The sequence below is a fragment of the Eschrichtius robustus genome, chromosome 12 (genome assembly GCF_028021215.1).
Source record: "Eschrichtius robustus isolate mEscRob2 chromosome 12, mEscRob2.pri, whole genome shotgun sequence".
NCBI lineage: Eukaryota > Metazoa > Chordata > Mammalia > Artiodactyla > Eschrichtiidae > Eschrichtius > Eschrichtius robustus.
In genome coordinates this window covers 48,247,050-48,267,248 of record NC_090835.1, presented here as the reverse complement: position 1 = coordinate 48,267,248, position 20,199 = coordinate 48,247,050, and the positions used below count along the sequence as shown (strand labels likewise).

Sequence of the window (20,199 nt, the reverse complement as noted above, 5' to 3'; positions counted from 1 at the left end):
TTAATTTTTCTTTTAAAGTAACATTATTTCATGCCTTCCAAGAGCACAGGGAGGGAGAGACAGAGCCCAGGTTCCCAGCTTTCGTGACCACACATCTTTGCATGCACTGGAGCAGCTGTAAACCACAGGATGCCCAATCACAGCCAGGAGACTTATGCTGATCGGCTCTGTTAATAAAAACCAACACCCAAATGCACCTGGCATGTTCTCTCCTTTTCTTCATACAATTCTTCCAGCTTTGATCTTAGTTGTTCCTTTTCTTGGAACGCTTTAGACTCCAACATTCTGACTCGTTCAACTTCCTCAGTCATTGTAAGGTAGTCGGTCTCTTTGTTCTGAAGGGCACTCTGGAGCTGTTCTAGGCTGTAACAGTAACTATCGTGTTATGGTCTCCCAAAGGGACGTAATTATAAAACAGTACTCAAAACAAACACTTGTCACCCAAGCCCAGAATTTTTATTTGAAAGTATCACTAATATTCAGCCCTCCCCTTTCTGACAGCACAGGAAGATAGCAAGAGTTGCAGATACACTTTTTTATGGTTGTTTTACCCAAAACTTTCATTTTGGAAAGCTCCACAAACCGTTTTTTACACAACAAAAATTTAGAATGGAAACTTTTAGATCTAGCCCTCAGAGCAAACTGTTACTTAAGTATTGTTATAGTCTGCATGGTTTATTCAGTGCCCCATATCTTAGAGTAATCATTTCTGGTTTCAAAAACTGTTTCTCAGATGGTGGGACACTAGTCATTTCTTCAAGGATGTGTTATTTAGAATTTATACACTTCATGCAACTATCAATTGAAAATAAACATTAAAAAGAAGGGTTACCCATGGATGGACCTAGCGATTGTCATACTGAGTAAAGTTAAGTCAGACAGAGAAAGACAAATATCATATGGTATCACTTATATGCAGAATCTAAAAAAAAAATGATACAAATGAACTTATTTACAAAACAGAAACAGACTCATAGACTTATATTATGAATTTATGGTTACCAGGGGGGAAGGGAGGTAGGGAGGGATAGTTAGGGAGTTTGGGATTGACATGTACACACTGCTATATTTAAAACAGTGTTGGATAACCAACAAGGACCTACTGTATAGCACAGGGAACTCTGCTCAATACTATGTAACAACCTAAATGGGAAAAGAATTTGAAAAAGAATAGATACATGTATATGTATAACTTAATCACTTTGCTGTACACCTGAAACTAAGACAACATTGTTAATCAGCTATACTCCAATATAAAATGTTAAAAAAAAAAAGAATAAAATTGTGTTCAAAAGGGAAAAAAAAAAAAAGAAGTGTTACCAAACGATTATACAGAATTTCACAAAACTAACTGAATTCTATAAGCTTCCCAAAGAAACAAATGCTTTTTATTTATTTTACAATGCATATGGAATAGAAAGCTGATGATTTAAGTGATGTAATACACAGAATTAAAGATACCACTTAAGGCCAACAATTTCTAGGGCGGTGTTTTCAGACTACATTCCGTGGAACCTCAGGAGGACAGTGTGGGAGTGAGGGCACTGATGTTCTCCCAATTCATCTGGAGCTGTTCTGCATTTGCCTTAAGTGTTTTGCTTTCGTTTCATGAAAAGGCTTTGTGGCATGGCAGACACTGCAGCTGCCTACCCAACAGCCAATCCCTTGCTTTTTATAGAAACTCAGTTTATTCAGAGGACAAGAAAGGGAGAGGAGAAGCACACCCAGTTCCCAAAGATTAGTAAATAATAACTGGTCTGAGCTAAAACCATGGTTATCTCTACCCCACTGCCAGATACTAGTTTTCTCAGCTTGCCCTGCAGGCATGCTAATTCTGGATAAGGAGACACAATGAATCTTGAGGGTTTCTGGGAGTTTTTTTCCCTGACAAAAGAAAGTCCTTTTGAACCCACAACACTGCAAGCTCTGATCCTCCTGTTTATGTTGTTTGGAGCTGCAGCAGCCATCTTGTAGCCAATAGGTCACAAGCAAGAGTACCAAAAGCAGAAGAATGGGAAGGGTCTGGGTCAGTGATGGCATCACTCAGTCAATGCACCTCCAGACCTCTTGTTATATGAAATTAAACATCTACCTACACCACTGTTGGCTTGGTATTCAGTTCTTTGTAGCTTTTTAAAAGCATCGTCACATACACGTGTGGATAATGCAATGTTTAAAATTGCTGCCGTAGGCTGGGACTGATAAAACCGTGTGTACCATTTTCTGGAGGTTGCTTCACTTGCCACAGTGTGGGCTCCTGTAGTCCCAGGGACACTGTAGCACTGGTTATTGGATCATGAAATAAATTACATATCAGCTTGGATAGCTTTTATTCTTTTTGCTAGAAGGTCTCAAATGGGTATTATCTATACTTCTGGTGGATTCTCATAGATCCTGTAAGTGATCCAGATTTCTATCCTAGCCCTACAGCTAACTGGCAAGGAACCGGTCCCCGAACTGCTCAAATGCAGATGAAAGTGTTGAACAAAGTTCTGTTCCACACCTATACTCTACTGAGTATATGAGTCTATGATGCAAATGACTCAATAAATGAGTAACAAATCTCTCACAAGTTGGGTGGTCTTTGTCAGCTGATCATTAAAAAGATTTTTTTTTTTTTTGGCCGCACCATGCGGCATGTGGGATCTTAGTTCCCTGACCACGGATCGAACCCATGTCCCCTGCAGTGGAAGAGCAGAGTCTTAACCACTGGACCACCAGGGAAGTCCCTAAAAAGAATTTTTGATGACATGTCACTATGTAATTTCTGGCATATTAACTTGGATGGAGTTCAAATAATTGAAGGATAACATTCTAACAAAATTCCTTCCATTGTTATTTACTTAGTATGTGAATAAGATTTCTCAGCCTTTATATCTATAAAAACAAAAAAGTAGGAACAGAATTGATAGTGAATACTGTCTGATTCCAGAATTAAGTGCAACAGAATGAACTAATTAAAGAAAAAGCATTAAGATAAAATGCATTGAGAGATGCATTTCCAATAAAATTTTACTTGTATAATAATTATTCATAAAAATTTACAATAAATTCAGGATACTTTAATAATTGTAATGAAAACTCAATCCAGAAAAATATAACACTTAGAGCCATATGAATATAATAAATTTTTACAAATTACTTATAATTTGCATACATATTTTCATTGCTAAGTTATACGATAGGGCAGTCAATAAAAAATTTTCCAAACAATATATTAAATTAGGATATAATTCTGCATGGGTATAGAATGGAAACTTAATTTCAAAGGAAAAAGGAACAATATAAAATGTTAGACTTAGGAATTTCTTCAAGTATTTTTTAAATGGGTAGAAAGTACCAAATCAGTTGGATAACTTTTAAAAGAACACCACAAAAGCTTTATTTCTAAATGTCACTATTTTCAGTATGTCAAAACTTCTATCCTTTGCAATAATTGAAACTTACAATGAAAAATTTTAGACATAGTCAAGTCCAAAAATGTGCAAGAGGGTATATGGTGTTTCAAAATTCTTTTAGGAGGTAAAACAAGTGAAAATGTTTGAGAATCGCTGTTCCTGATGAGATCTATTCTATTCAGAGAGTACAATATCTTTCTAACGTTTTATCACTTTGTTAATACCAACCAGTTTACTTATTTTGAACTTGATAGAAAATACAGTGTATCTTGTTTATCAAAGAATGAGGCAGTTTATAAGATTACATAAATTAAAATACATGAACTATATGAATAAAATAAAATCATGTCCATAGAAAACATATAAAGAGACACAAGGTCAAGACCAGAAGAATTCATAGTATTGATCTATGGGTCTGAGAGGGCCTCAAGGTTTTAAAGCAGAGGAAACCAGAAGCGAGAAGGAAACCCGGTCAGTTATATAGTTCTCATTGTCCATGAGGAGAAAACCCATCAATTCCCCCAGGGAAGCTAAGGTTTTCCTGGCACTTATTTCTTTAAGTTTTTTTTTGGAATGGCTTCATATGAGGAACCCCTTTAGCAAGTGGTATTTAAGAAAAGAATTTTGTAAATATCTATTATGTTCAAATACTACTGCAGAAAGGAAAGAATTTACTTACCTTCTGGATATTATAAGCATTTCTTCCTTTAGAGGAATACTGATTGGTATTAATAAACGATCAACAAGAACTTGAATTCAAAAGAGTGTACTTACTCTGCTTTCATTTTTAGCATTTCTTCAACCAATTTATTCTATAAGAAGATTAAAGAGAGAGAAAGAAAAAATGACTTAAGTTCTTAACATTGCTAAACAAAAGACTGAAAGTAATCAGTCCGCTCTCCCTAATGGTAATATAACCAATTAAAGCAAATTCCTTTACAATACATGCATCTCAATGTTCATAATGGCACTATTTACAACAGCCAAGACATGGAAGCAACCTAAATGTCTATCAACAGATGAATGGATAAAGAAGATGTGGTACATATGGACAATGGAGTATTACTCAGCCTTAAAAAAGTATGAAATAATGCCATTTGCAGCAACATGGATGGACCTAGAGATTATCATGTTAAGTGAAGTAAGTCAGAGAACTATCATATGGTATCACTTATAGGTAGAATCTAAAAATAGATACAAATGAGCTTATTTACAAAACAGAAACAGACTCACAGACAGAGAAAACAAACTTACAATTACCAAAGGGGAAAGGGGGAGAGGGATAAATTTGGACTTTGGGATTAGCAGATACAAACTACTATACGTAAAGTAGATAAACAACAAGGTCCTACTGTAGAGTACAGGGAACTATATTCAATATCCTATAATAAAACATAATGGAAAAGAATATGAAAAAGAATACACATATAGGTATAACAATCACTTTGCTGTACATCAGAAACTAACACAATATTGTAAATCAACTATACCTCAATTAAAAAAAAAAAAAGGGACATCCTTTTCTGCAATCCCAGCTACACACACATAAAGGGGGTACCTATTTACAACCGTTCATGTATTGTGCCCTTTAAGGCCTCAAAGAGGCACTCGATACTTGCTTCTAAATGGAGAATTCTGTGTGACAGTAGGCTTACCGTCTAGGCATGAAGACTAATTCACTCTTAATTCTCAGCTATAGCTAAATACTGATGGTAAATATCAAACTTAACAGGAATACAAAAAAGACAAAATTTAATAATAAAATGGTTTCTAAAATATATAACCATAAATGCTAACTATAAAAACATTTTTCACACAAGAAAAAAACAACTATTATGTAAAAAAAAAATCATACTTTAGCAAGTCTTTCTTTGATTTCTTCTTGTTCATTCTTCAGCTGCTGCGTGTCTGAATGATTCTGTTCACTGCGTAGATTAGGAAGGGAGGATGGGAAAAGTGTCAAATATATTCAAGTATCGATTTCATATCTATTACATACAGCAATGCCAAGATGTGCAAAGAAGAGCTAATTCTGTGGTGATTAGGTCAAGTTAGCACAGTCAATAAGCGTGATCAACACATGAGGATGAAATAAGGTACCTCCCCAGCATTTGGGATTCCTTCCATACAAAAGTGAGATGAGCAAAGCTGGGAAATCTAATTACAGGGTTTGGTTGAGAATAAAGTATTAACTTAGAGCAGTACCATCTGAAGATCATATGTGAACAAAATGGGGCTGAAAGGACAGTCCAGGTGCCTGGCATGAATGTGACTGGCTGGGTCGGGATGGTGGGGGAAACATAGGACACACATGGGGGCGGGGAGGGCCCCTCACGCTGGCCTGTCCCGTGGAGCCTCTGATGCCCCCTCTTTGCTTTGGATTTCAGGTCTGGGACTGCTGTAGCCCTTTTTATTTATTATTTTTGGCCGTGATACGCGGCGTGCGGAATCTTAGTTCCCCAACCAGGGATCAAACCCATGCCCCCGGCCACCAGGGAATTCCCTGCATTGGATATCATAGTCAGCTGGCAATTTTCTGATGCCACTTGGGCTTCCCATACATGCTGACACCAAGAAGGGGATTCTCTGAGCACCAGACATAAATCCCGTCATGGAAAGGAAACACTCTTCTGTACAAAGAAAATTACATTCTGGACTATACATCAGTATCATGTGAATTTGATTAATGTGAGGCCACCTCTGTGAGCCTGACCAGGTTGGATAATAAATTGAGTTTCTGTGGGCAGCCCCTGGATCAGGAGACAGCCCCCCCTAGCAGAACCTGCCTGAACGCCACTGGCTTCTCTAGAAATCTCTCTCTCACTGGTGAGTAAAGGATCATTCCTTGAAGGAAAACAGAAGCTACATTAGTTTCTTCCACTTAATGAATCTGACAGCCTAGATAAAAATGGTAGTGAGGAAAACACCCCAAATCATTAGGGTAGATGTGTTTTCTGTTGTCTAATCTGGGGCGGGGCGGGTAACTTTTTCTGTCAAGAACCAGACATAGGTTTTGGGAGCCATAAGGTCTCCGGCACAGCTATGCAACTGGGCTGCTGTAATGCAAAGGCAGCCACTGTGATATTTATATGAAAGAACCGGACTGCTCCAATAGAAACTTCAGTTACCAAACAGGCTGACCCCTGGGCTATAATTTTCTTCTAATCTTTCATGAAGAAGGTTCTGTATGGCTCCTCACAAATGGGACACAAGGCTATGAAATAAAGTCTTTTAAATTGTGGTTTTATAAATGATCTGGAAACGTTCTAAGTTCCATGCTCAAACTAACTCTTGATAAAAGACAGTACACCAGGTACAATGCTTTTCTTTAATATGCCTGGACATGGGGGCGGAGCATATGGAAACTAGGTGAGCAGCCTGTGGACTACCTGCATCAAAATCACCCAGAAGGGGAAGAGAAACCCCTACACGAGGAGGCTTAATAAAATGAGCACCTCCTACCTCACTAAACTTGAGAAGAACCATTTAGGGGAATTCCCCGGCAGTCCAGTCGTTAGGACTCTGAGCTTTCACTGCCGAGCGCTCGAGTTCAGTCCTTGGTCAGGGAACTAGGACCCCCCTGCACCCCGCCACCCAACAAAGAACCATTTAGGAATAGGTTGTTAGCACAGCCACCATCACCGTCCTCAAACATCCACTGTCTCACTTAGGTTTGGACAGTGCGTGTCAGGGCTGCTTCTGGACAGGGGTGGGGAGCGGCGGGAGTGGGAAGGCGCCTGTTACAGACCTTCTGACAACAGCAGGAAAAGCAGACACCCGTATTCTGGGATGCTGAATTCACAAAGGGCTTCCATCCCAAATACAGACCCTCTTTGACAGACCTCAACTTCCTGCATAATCTCACAGACCACCCTCATCTCCATCCCTCACTCAGGGGTGGGATCATAAATCTACCGTGTCTACTTAATGGCTACCACTTATTGAGTGACTCCCCTCTCCTAAGCACTGTAACCAGCACTTTACACACGTTACCTTTGGTCTAAAAGCACCTTGTATAAGAGCTATCATCTCCCCCACTTTATTGCCAAGGAAGCTGAGGCACTAAGAGGTTTAAAGATGTGTCCAAAGTCACACAACTTTCAAGTGTCAGAGACAGGATATAACCTGGGTGCGGTTGCCCTTGACAAGATGCTGTGCCATTGTCAGATACAACTAGAAGACTGAGTTGAGGCCAAAACACACACCACACACACACACACACACACACACACACACACACACACACACACACACACACACACACACACACACACACACACACACACACACACACACACACACACACACACACACACACACACACACACACCCAGACCTAACAGAACGCCCCCCTGTACAGCTTCTCCTAGGAACTTGCCCTTCGCCAGAAGCCAAGAAACAAAACCAAGGAAATTCTCCCTTTTTCTGCAGGCAGAACCTTGAGCCCTGTCTTGTTGACATATTTGCTCCCCGCCTCACCCCTTTCAAATACAAGTAGATAGTTTGGTTCAAGTATTTCACGTGTTTGAAATTCATTTCAATAGCTCTATAGCAGTACAAAAGTTAACAGAGTGGGCAAGATGGTGATGACCTTATTTTCCCTCTCTGGTAAAACAACCCCCTCATCAGACCTGACTGAGAAGCAACCCCTGGAGCAGCTCCTGGATCAGCAAGAAACATCACACACGCTGTGAAACCTCTTCTGACCTCATTCACTCAACTATACCCAGGCAGGCCAAGATTTAGCTCACAGACTGCTCGTGGCTCTTTCTCACCTGTTGTCCTTTTGTCTTTTAATATCATCCAGCTGACCTTGCAGGAGCCAGTTTTTCTCTCTTAACTGCTCGCCTTCCAGGCGTAGGTTTTCCATTTCACACAACTGCTCCTAGTAACATCAAATCAGGTCTTTTCAGAAAACACCTTATAGTAGGCATTATTTTGCTCCCCAGGCCATGATGAGACACGTATTCCTCTTTTAAGCTCCCTTTACATACTGAACACTGCTCTGGGTATCACTGGAGAAAAAGTAGACTATGAGACGCTCTCAGGGGCTCCGAATGTGATTAATTTTCATACCCCCATTGTCTTAAACATAGTCTCTTATCAATATCACATAATTCGGACTTCCCTGGCAGTCCAGTGGTTAAGACTCTGCGCTTCCACTGCAGGGGGCACGGGTTCGATCCCTGGTTGGGGAACTAGGATCCCATATGCCAGGCGGCATGGCCAAAAAAAACCCCAAACAAACCTTAATTCATTAAAATTCCTTTATGAGAAAAGATGAACAAAAGCATCTACTACTTTGGTCAATGTTCTGTTTGATTCTATTTATTAGATTCTAATTTTTAAAAATTGATGTGCCACAGCCTCAAAATACTTAATTGGATTCTGACTTGAAAATCATGAGCATAACCACCCAGAAGAAATAAATACTCGTCTGCAAGGAGTGTCCTTTTTGATTTACTTCTGCTTATCTATTGTTTGATTTCTTTTAACCTGATCCAATTTCTTCCAAGTACCAAGATCATGCCACATTCCTGAGATAGCAGCATACTGAGAGCCACCCTGAATAAAAAAGCCAGGAATGATCCCCTCTATGAGAAACAAAGCTTAAGAGTGATACTGTCTTCCTATGCAGTAGGCTAATTTTGTTCCTAAACAAAAACTCACTGCAGAGCCATGAGGTCACAGACTATCTTCTATGAGGCATCGCATCGTCCCTACACACCCCTCTGCACCCACACTACACCTACCCAGGCACTCCTCCACGCACTTCCCACCCCTAACACCACCCTAAATATACTCTCCCACACACAAAAGCCATACCCCCCAAGTACCGGGGTGAAAAACACTAGAAGGAAGTTTAAATAAATGGCAAACAAGAGAAACAGACAAAAGCAAATCTCTCTAACGTATAAAGAATGCTTGTACCTCATTAAGAAAAAGTCCAACAATAGAAAAATGGGTGAATGATATAGTTCACAGAAACAAAAAAACCAAAAGATGCTCAATCTGACTCCTAATAAGAAAAACACAAATTTAAAAATACAATGAGATAATGTGCTTCAGCTATTAACTTGGCAAAAATCTAAAAGCTGGACAGCACTGTCATGAGAGTAGTTAGTGCAGCCTGTATGATATGACACCATCGCATGAAAAACAAATGGGGCAGGGAGACAACGCTTTTGCGCCTGGTTATAGATGCGCTGGAAAGCTCTCAGAAGATAAATAAGAAACTAGCTACACCTGGAGCCTACAGGGACAGCAAACTAGGCAGCTTGGAGTCAGGGGTGAGAGGAAGACTTTTCTCCATCTACCCTGGAGTTCTGTCCCTTTTGAATTTTGGATCCTCACAGTCACCATGAAAGGTACTGCTTATTTTGAAACTTTAAGTTCATTGAAAAAAATTACCCAGTTACCTTTATTCTGAGGATTTCAGCATTTTTGCCTTCCCTGTCTTCATTTAGCTTTGTTATAAGGTGTTGCAAAGAAATCTTGGAGGCTCTCCCATCTTCTATCTCTTGTTCTTGCGTTTCCAGGAGTTTCGCCAAATGTGTTTGAAAGTGTGGTGGTGTTTTAGGGCTCTAAAATAAAATCAAATTTCATCCAAATACCTGATGAAGTGGTTATAAAGATTTCATTGTAAATATACATGCCAAGCACGTGGAAAATACACAGGCTATGTATATAGCTTGCTATTCTAATTCTTGTCCAAGTAAAACAAATAAAACACTGGTACCTTTTTATCAAAAAAAGCAGAAAAGCTGTTAGTGAAAATCTTTTTCTGTAAAGACAAAGCTAGTCTTAGCAATTTCCAACTTGCATCGCTCACAAAATTGCTTATTCCTCCTGAAATGCACTCTTTCTTATGAAAAGTACCTGGGGATACTTGGCAGCAGAATCCATCACATGTTCTAGTTGCCTCATTTTGAAGTTATATTCATTCTTCTTCTGTTCTACTTCCTCTTTCTTTTGGTTTAGCTGGGAAAATTGAACAGATGTAAGATTACAAGTTAGAAAATAATACAGGTACATGGTCCAATTAGAACAGACAATCCTCCCAAGGCAGGCGGAAATGGACTTCTTGCATTATTTTTTCAGGGCCTGATTGATAATTTGACATTTCTCTCACAAATTTATTTACACTTCAAAAGAAACTTCTTTTTTAAGCTTCACAAGTAATCAAAGGGTCATTTGAGGAAAGTTACAAAATATATTATAAAACTACACTAGCCAAAAAAGAGGACAAAAGTCAGCCATGGGACTTCCCTGGTGGTGCAGTGGTTAAGAATCCGCCTGCCAATGCAAGGGACACGGGTTCAAGCCCTGGTCCAGGAAGATCCCACGTGCCACGGAGCAACTAAGCCTGTGCGCCACAACTACTGAGCCCCCACGCCCTAGAGCCCACGTGCCGTAACTACTGAAGCCCGCGTGCTTAGAGCCTGTGCTGCGCAACGAAGAGTAGCCCCCACTCGCCGCAACTAGAGAAGCCCATGCGCAGCAACAAAGACCCAACGCAGCCAAAGATAAATATTAAAATAAAAAAAAAAAAAAGTCAGGCATAACCTTTGCCACAGTGGTTAGAACTTGCTGGCACGTGTCAAGGGCAGAGCGTGGGCAGGAGGACAGCCACCAAGTCTGAACACACAGAAGCAACCAGGTTGTTAAGAGCCCACAGCACTGCTGCCCCACTACCTGCTCACCCTGCTAGCCCACCTTTCTGAATGTAGAGAATTAACCGAGGCAGGGACGTCATGAGCTCAACCGCCACACAGTCCTGCTCCCGCAACCCCCAAAGCCCATCCTGAGCGACGCTCACCCTGCATCTCACCTCACGCTGAAGCTCCTGGATGAGGGCGTCCTTCCTGGTCAGCTCCTCCTGGGCCGACTGCAGAAGCCCCGCGTGCTTTCTCGAGGCCTCGGTGAGCGTGTTCAGCTGCTCGGTGGCGTGAGCCAGGTCCTCACAGAGCATGTCCCTCTGTTAGGGGACAATCCCCCCAGGGGAAGACTCTCTTTAACTGTGGTGTTCCAGTAGCGATTTGCAAATCATTACTATGTATGATTTTTAAAACGTTAAGAAAGTTTTGAGAATCTTTTTTTTTTTGGCTTGTATGCTAATCCATTCCGAGACAAACCAAGCAGTTAATACTTAAGTCATGAGGTCCAGAGATAAATACTACAGTAAATTCATGTAAGTATCCCAGTTGAGGTCTAACCGCCCTCTGCTCCCCTCTCCCCTCAACCCCAGGTAATCTCTTAAAGCTGATCTCTCCTTCCCTGGGAGGACTCCAGGCATGGGTCTCTAGTTTACCTGTGGTCTCACCAATAGATTCTAGTCCATTATACACGGAAAGGTAAACAGTTGTAAAGATGAGTACCCCTCAGCTAACTGGGGAGGGGCTGGCCAGTTCACCAGACTGTGATACAGTGTCACAGGCCACCAGACTGTGATACAGTGTCATAGGCCATCAAATTTTCAGGGGAGTAGCTTGATGGAAAGTGGCAGAGAGAATTAGAAGTCCTATAGGTTGCATACATAATTCCTATGTACACAGTGTATGTAATCTCTACCAAATTAGAGCAGAATCTATTCCCCCTGACTTTCCAAATGTGCATGTATATGTGCACAGATATATATAATAGCGTATATTACATATACATTAAACATACAGTATTACATATACGTCATAGGCACAATACATGTATTGCACACACGTACCTGATAGATCACAAACATCTCCACATACACTTACTCTTTTATTATATCATTTTCACTGAGTGGGCTCTATTTCATCTTATGGATGCACCACCATTTAACCCTTCACTAAATATTTCAGTTGATTCGAATTTTTCACTATTATATGCATCTAATTCTCACATCTAGATTACTATTGGGTTGGCCAAAAAGCCAACCACCTCAAGCCAGTCACACCCAACTGTTGCCCTTTATGAGGATGTGCCACAAACATTCACAGGTGCCAGGCTTCCCTCCCTAGCAAAGCCCTGTACTAATACTATCTTCTCCGGGAAGCTCTTTGGAATCCTCCAGGCATAACTGCTCCCCTCCCTCCCTTTTCTGTGCTCCCAAGTCATTTATTGCATCATAATACATCTACCTCTTAAGCTAGACTGCGTGCCTCAAGGTAAGTATCTGTGTTTCAATCATTCTTCCATTCCCAAATGACAAACAGGTACAGGTTGTATGGCAGGTGGGTTCAATAAATATTTGTTGAATTTGTTTCATGGATAGTAAGAAAACTATTTCTAAAGCAGGTGCAGAGCAGTATACATAGTGGGTTACCATCTGTGTGAAAAAAGGAAAACTCAAGGTATATAGGATTAGCCAAAAATATCTCTGGAAGGATATACAAGAGGGAATGTATATTGCTTTATATATTTTGAATATTGAACCACACGACAGTACTGCTTAATTTTTTAAAAGATACATTTACATCAACAACAAGATAATTAAAACTTATTTTAGCTAAAACACAAGAAGCAATTTTGTGGTTAACCAGCCCTTTCTTTGCTCCCTGCTGCTACCACTACATCCAAGTAAATGCAGTTTCCACTTTGCTTCCTTTTCAGAAGAGGGTGAGTTACAGGAACTTAGCATGGTGTTAGCACAAATGAATGGAAATAAATCAACTAAACAAAATATAACAATCTTAGCATTATCTATCAATTGCCTAACTACCTTAGGGAAAGTGGCTCAAATTATGACTTACTCCTTTTTAAAAGTCTTCTATTTATTCATTAATAACACATAGAAACATACTGACAAGTAATAAACCAAAAAGGGTGGTGATGTGTTAACATCTACCTCTATGTCCTCGGAGAGTATTCTCAGTCTAAGGGATTCTTTCAGATCCAGAATGTCCACTTCCTGTCTCTTAATCAATGCTTTGCTCTCTTCTTTGTCAACCAAAGCAGAATTGTATTTGCCCTGCAGAAAAGAACATGATGATATAAGATCTGTCTGCTTTATTATCAGTTTATTTTTAGATTAAAATAACTGAAGAATGAGTCTGAGTTCCAAGGTGATGACCAGATTAACACAAATAAATTCAATAACTACTTGTTGAATGAAGGAGTGGAAGAGTTAATGGATGAATGGCAAGAAGAAGTGGAAAAGTCCCACAGGTATCAGTGAAACAACATCTGCTTTTGTCATCTTTATCAGAAATCAGTGGAGTGCAGCAAGCTCCCTTTGGAGCACAGGAGTGAGGAACATTAACAAAAAACTACCCTGACCCAAGGGATGGAGAGGAAGCATTCACCATTTATATGCAGGAAGAGTAAGCAGTTACTTTAGGAAATGATAAAATCCAATAATGGGGAAACAAACTCACTTTCTAAATCACTGATGTCTCTGAACTTAACTAAAATGTGCTATTTTTTTTCTTGAAGCAATTAAGGAACACCACATACCCTTAACCATCAGAGGCAACAGTCAGTCTGTTTCTGATGTGGTTTGGATCAGCAATTCCCAAATGTGCACAGAGAGCACTGTTCCCAGGTCAGTGAGATCTGAGAAATGCTGCAGCCGACTTTGCCTTCCCGAGATGCACCCAGCACACACATCAGCATATTGAAGGCCCTGCGGGTTCTGCAGATACCCAAGCCTGCTGAGCTTTCACTAGTACATATTTTCAAACCTGGGTGACCACAGAACCCTTTTTTCTGTGGGGCATTTGTTAACCACTTGAGTCTGTGAACTGTGCCTCGCGCTCAAATTTAATATCTTGTTGGCGACAGAACTTACATTGATGTCCTTCAGTTCTTGTCTCAGGGTGTCTATGGTTTCTGTTTTCTCAGAGACTGAGGTTCTTAGCTCCTGGATCTGGCTCATGAGGTCAGCTACAACTTCCTGACAAGGAAAGAAACAATATCTTCATACCCAATGACAGCAAGGAGATCTTTTTTTAATGATAAATCATTTATCTTTCCAAATGACAATAGGAGAAGTCAATTTTATTTTAACAAAATATCATGTGTCACATTACATTATTAATATTACCAATTTATATTTTATTGGTTTTCTAATATTTTAGTTAATTGTTTGCTTTGGTTTTATGAATGAATAAGAGCTAGACATATAAGGAATGTACAACTAATTTTATGTTCAGACATACATATTAATGTTTATTATTCTAGTTAAAGCCAACACCAGGGATTTGAGAATTTGTATCATGGCACTCACAATCAATGAGAAAAGGTCGCACTGACCTTAAAGCATCCTAGTTAAAGGGGGCAGGGATGTGTCTTAGAAACACTGCCATCAAGAGAGATAGAGGGCTTCCCTGGTGGCGCAGTGGTTGAGAATCTGCCTGCCAATGCAGGCGACATGGGTTCGAGCCCTGGTCTGGGAAGATCCCACATGCCGCAGAGCAACTGGGCCCGTGCGTCTGGAACTTGTGCTCCGCAACAAGAGAGACCGTGATAGTGAGAGGCCCGTGCACCGCAATGAAGAGTGGCCCCCGCTCGCCACAACAAGAGAAAGCCCTCTCACAGAAACGAAGACCCAACACAGCCAAAAATAAATAAATAAATAAATAAATAAATTTATTTAAAAAAAAAAAAAAGCGTGATAGAACAGTTTGCGCTTGAAGTTATGAGGAAAATTAACTTAAAGACTTCATTCTCTAGCAACCTTGGAAGATGAGCAAGGCCTAAGTGCATACAGAAATGCTAGCTAACCCTGGGAGCAGAAGACTGGAATGCGAAGGCAGCGTTTATAAGGAAAATGCAGGGGGCTATATCCTCAACCTCTACCTACCTTGTCAGCATCTCTAGACTTCTCCAGAGAACTGATTACTTTTTCGGTAGCACACAAACTCTCTTCTAGTTTCTGTACTTTTGCCATCTATAGGGAAAAATTAATATTTTTAGAAAGAGAATTAAATCACAAAGCTAACCACACACATGTATTTTAAAAAGCATAAAAGGAGTTGAAATCTGCTTTTCATATTAAACAGTGTATACTAAGGAGAAATATTTGAAAATAAAAAGTTGGGTTAAAAGATAATGATTTTGTGGTCTCTATCAGGAAACCACCAACAAATTATGATTATAGCCATCTGGGAGTTAGAAAAACAAGAGTTGAAAATAATACAACCAACCAAAAATTCCGTCTTTTTATTATAAATTTTCAACATCTGAAAGCTGAAACAGATTTTATAACAAATCTCTTTGGACATCAGGAATAAAAGTTATAAACCTCAAATTTCAGAGTTAGAGAATAGGACATTTACCTGCTGCTCACACTTGGCCATCTCTTTCTGTTTCTCCTGACGTACAGCTTCAAGAACTTCTAAGATTTCTCTGGAAAAGAAGAACTATCTTTTACTCATGACTCATTCAATGGAAACAGGAATTGAGTCCATTCGTACAGAAGAGATTCAATGCAATGCAACTGAACTTTATCAGACACATACTTGGTGTTAGGAATTGTATTCCAGTAGGATCAGAAATTTGAACGAGTTTCTTCAACAGTTATTTAACAAGAACCCAGTTTTGTGCCAGGACAGTTTATTTTTCTCCAGAGTACTTAGGACTCCCTAACATAATATATAGTATTTACTTATTACCCATCTCTCTGTGCTACAATGTGAACCTCAAAAGGGTGGGGCTATTTTGTTCACTGTCTTACCTCTAAATGTCCTGGCATTTACCAGAACAGTGCCTGGCTTGCTGGATATCACTAAGCGTTTGAATGAACGACTAAATGTTAACTGTCTTTCCCAATTAGATGGAGTCACCAGTATATAGCAGGGACTAGAAGAGAATCTGTCTCATAGTAAGAACTCTACAAGGATCTGCTGAATACACTAATACAAATTCTTCTTATTAGAGTAATAATCCTCTGTTGGCTGGAACGAAGAGACTGAGAGAGATCACCATGGAAAAGAATTTGGAGAGAGGAAAGAAAGACAATGGTGTTCATATAAGGGACCAGAAGAAAAAAAGAGCAGAGAGAAATCAAATAGTAGAGACAGAAATAAATCAGTCCCCACCTTTCAATAATAAACACTGTGGTTTATTTACAGAAGGTCTTGAGTTCTGATCACCACCAATTGCTATTCATTTAAAAAGTACTGTACCTAGTTATTAAATGTTTTGAAAAATTAAGTTTCTCTACATAGCCATTTATACAAAAAAAATCTGATATTCGTTTTGGAATGCTTCAAAAAAAAAACTTAACAGGCTATTAGCAATTAAAAAAAAAAAAAAAATGAAAACCCGCAAGATAAAGAATGTGGTAGTAAATGATATTCTAGTCAACTATGGAAAAGATAAATAGCACTCACTTAGAACTGTTTTCTTTATCTTCTTCAAATTGTAATAATAATTTGTTATTGCGTTCTTTTTCTGCCTCAAAAAGCTCCATCAAATTCTAAAAGACAATGTGATATTAGATTTTAAGGTGTAGTCAACAAACACATGGAGTACCTTCTATGCGGCAGGCACAATGGGCCACTACAGAAGTTAGGAAGAGGTCAAACAGTCACACATCCAGAACAAGTTCATCAATAACCAATATCCTTCTTAACTTACATTCAGATCAGATTTCAGAGTTTCATTTTCTTTTTTGCAGTTTTGGAGGTTTTTTGAAAGTTGGTCAATTTCAAACTTCATTACTTCTTGTAAGTTGTCATAGGAATCCTGTAGGCAGGTTTTGCTCTCAAGAAGCTTTTCATTTTCTAATCTTTATCAGGAAAACATTTTTACAAAAGTAAATATAGACATTAAATGTAGTTCCGCTAGTCAGATTTATCTGCAGTTCACTTTATCCCATCTACAGACCATTCCCAACTTACAGAAGGCTTGACTGATGTAAAGCTCCTCACGGACTTCTGTGAAATGGTCATTATGATGTGATGCACGAATATTAGTGTGATGGGGATGGAAAAGACAGGTTGGGCATGTTAGCCTGCGGCCATTTACTTCTTCATTCTTTCTCCCGTGATTTCAACCAGACATGCTTAATTGATTGGCAATTTCAGGTGATGAGACTCATTTAGGGGGTTCCAGACCTAACCCTCATGTAAACTAAAGACTGCCCATTGATTTAATTTTGTTGATAGCTGAACTCTACAGACTCAGCACCTATTCTCCCGACTATAGGAAGGTTTTTCAAGATGGCAAATATGGCTTTGATCTGAGCAAGAGAATAAACTCCTTTAGGATAGAACTATCTTTTAAGTCACATGATTATTACTTATTGCTTTTGAGGTTTTCACCCTCTTATTCTACTTCGCAACATACTGTGACATGCCCAAACAGAGTTCATCCAAAAACTAGTAAACATGACCTCTGGACCACCCAAAACAGATGTCCCAGCTTGTACACAGAGGGCTGTGAGACCTGGATCTATCTGGCTTCACTAACTCCATGCAGAGTAGAAGTGGCAAATTACGAAGTGGGATAAATCAGTTGCTAAAGACAGATATACAGACAATACATGGTAGGGAGGGAGAACATATGATTTACGATACAAACTGTATATATAAAGCAGGGAAAATAATTCAAGAAATACACGGCGGTTGGGTGGTTTCACTTAGAGGTCTTAACAACCTTTGAGAGCCATGACAGTTTAAGCAGCCCAGTAAGTGATATACTCAATGTACGTCACATTGAGTGCAAAAAAAATCACACAAAATTAGTTTGACAGAGCCAAGATAAGATTTAGTGATTCGGATGTTAAAAACTAATACCAGGTGTAAGAAAAAACAGCAGTGCACCTGTGATGATAAATAGCCATTGACCAGCAGCCTTGGTGCTGGGGAAATGGCGCCGGGGAGCGGAGGCTGTGCTGACTTAGCACAGGCCCCTCTCTAAAGGATGGCTGCCATGCAAGAATGTGGGCCCAGTGCCAGCAACTTGTCGGATTTTTAACAGGATGCTGAAATATGGATCTTTATAAGAAAGTTCTCAATTTTAAAAATGTTATGCTAAATTTTTTTCAAAAACCATACTGGGCAGGCCCAACAAAAACATGTCTATGGAGACATGCAGACCTCAAGTTTTCTTCCTCTATTTTAAATTCCTTGTTGCATATTCAAAACACACTCAAGCATTACAGGTTTTAGTCTTGGCAATGTCTATAAAAACTAAATTCAAGGTTGTCTATTAGCAGCTTTTCTAGAGTGAGCAGTCACACTCATATCACACTCACAGTATCACAATCAATGTCCATTATTAAATTATTGCCATAGACTTGGGAAATAGCATCAAAACCACGAGATGGTTTTAAGTTACGTTTTACAAAAGGTTGAAATTAGTGAGAAAAATAAACAGTAAAAACAAACAACTTACATCTTAGATTACTTTGTTTCAAGATTACCAGCACTTGACTAACTAGCCAGCTTCTGGAGTTACTGTGGACAATGGTGGCAACTACTGGTTTGGTCTACCTTGTACTGTCCCTTCTAGTAAGAGCACACCTTTCCCGCTGGAGAGGGAACAGACACGTCACCTCTGTTGCGCCAACCCTTGGTAAGTGATTGACCAAAAAGTAAGCAGATGACTCAAGCAAGAACAATACCAATTTTCTCTGGGATTGATATATGGCGATGGGGAGAGAGAATTTCTTCGCAAGGGTTGTTATGCCAGGAGACAGAAGATGGAGCTGTCTGAGGCAATCTGTTCCCCGTCACATAGAGGAAGGTCCTCAACAGTAGAAGAGAATAAGGGCAATACACAGAGGGAAGAGGAACAGAGAGAAAGGGAGGGAGGGACTGAAAGAGGAAGTGAGGGAGAGAAGCTGGAGGGGGGTGGGGGGATGGGAATGCACACTGACAATATTGTTTGAGATTCAATCTAGTTTGTCTGTGAAACCAAAATCACCTCTGGGGCTTCCCAATGTCGTGAGCCAATAAACTACATTTTTTTTTTTTTTCAAACGGGGGCACAGTGCAGCTTGCAGGATTTTAGTTCCCTGACCAGGGATCGAACCCAGACCCTCGGCAGTGAAAGCGCAGAGTCCTAACCACTGGACAGCCAGGGCATTCCCAATAAATTATCTTTTAGTTTTTTAAAACTAGCTTGAGTTAGGTTTACAGCACTTGTACTTCAAGTAGTCCTGGGTTGCAGGCCATCAGGCAACTTGAAACAATAACAGAACAACTCTACCTGACATTATGTAGTTGAAGCTGTACATGCATGTGTCTTTCGGAAAGGCTGTTGAGTTCTTTCTCCTGACTCTCTCTGAATGAACTATACTCCAGTTTCACCGAAGACAGCTCCTTGTCTGCAGAATGAAGAACTACTCGCAGGTCATGTACCTCACTTTTCAAAACTAAAACAACCAAACAAACACATAATAACTCTTAACAGACTTTTCTTTACATGCATTTTTTACAAAGGAGGCAAATAAATTTGATAGGTACCCTTCACACAATCAGCAAAAACAAGCTGAAGAGACCATTTTAAGAGTAAAAATTTTGAACAACTAAATGGGAGGTATCTAGGAGCACTGAGATTTCTATTTTCTTCCTCTCCCTTGCTCATGGTTTTTGGTATATTTCTACCAAAAAAAAAAAAGTTAACACCTGTCCCTCACATGTAGGTCATTTGATTTTTCTACATTTCTCCTGCAGAATGTGCATCAAAACTCTTCAAATAAGAAAAAAAGCCAAGAGATTTAATGTATTTTAAGTGACCTAATCTTACTTATTGAAAACCCTTTGGAGATGTACCAGAACTTTCCAAAATAGGTTAAACACTCTGGTCTTCTAAGGAAACTCCAACTGGAATTAAAATTAGGTAACTTTTTGATCAAAGAAAAGGAAACGGTTGT

The 20,199-nt window shown here is 39.6% G+C and overlaps 1 protein-coding gene across 1 annotated transcript in view; it reads right to left on the bottom strand.

Moving 5' to 3' along the window:
- KIF15 (kinesin family member 15) overlaps positions 1-20,199 on the bottom strand; it is a 74,703-nt gene that overhangs the window by 1,113 nt on the left and 53,391 nt on the right. Inside the window, exons 20-33 of the mRNA XM_068558708.1 lie at positions 19,533-19,698; positions 16,956-17,106; positions 16,709-16,794; positions 15,653-15,722; positions 15,178-15,264; positions 14,164-14,268; positions 13,222-13,344; positions 11,230-11,376; positions 10,278-10,379; positions 9,818-9,982; positions 8,174-8,283; positions 5,254-5,323; positions 4,173-4,210; positions 198-363 (exon numbers count right to left, since the gene is read on the bottom strand). Of these exons, the coding sequence (XP_068414809.1) occupies positions 198-363; positions 4,173-4,210; positions 5,254-5,323; positions 8,174-8,283; positions 9,818-9,982; positions 10,278-10,379; positions 11,230-11,376; positions 13,222-13,344; positions 14,164-14,268; positions 15,178-15,264; positions 15,653-15,722; positions 16,709-16,794; positions 16,956-17,106; positions 19,533-19,698 (1,586 nt within the window). The remainder of the gene's footprint in view (positions 1-197; positions 364-4,172; positions 4,211-5,253; positions 5,324-8,173; positions 8,284-9,817; positions 9,983-10,277; positions 10,380-11,229; positions 11,377-13,221; positions 13,345-14,163; positions 14,269-15,177; positions 15,265-15,652; positions 15,723-16,708; positions 16,795-16,955; positions 17,107-19,532; positions 19,699-20,199) is intronic.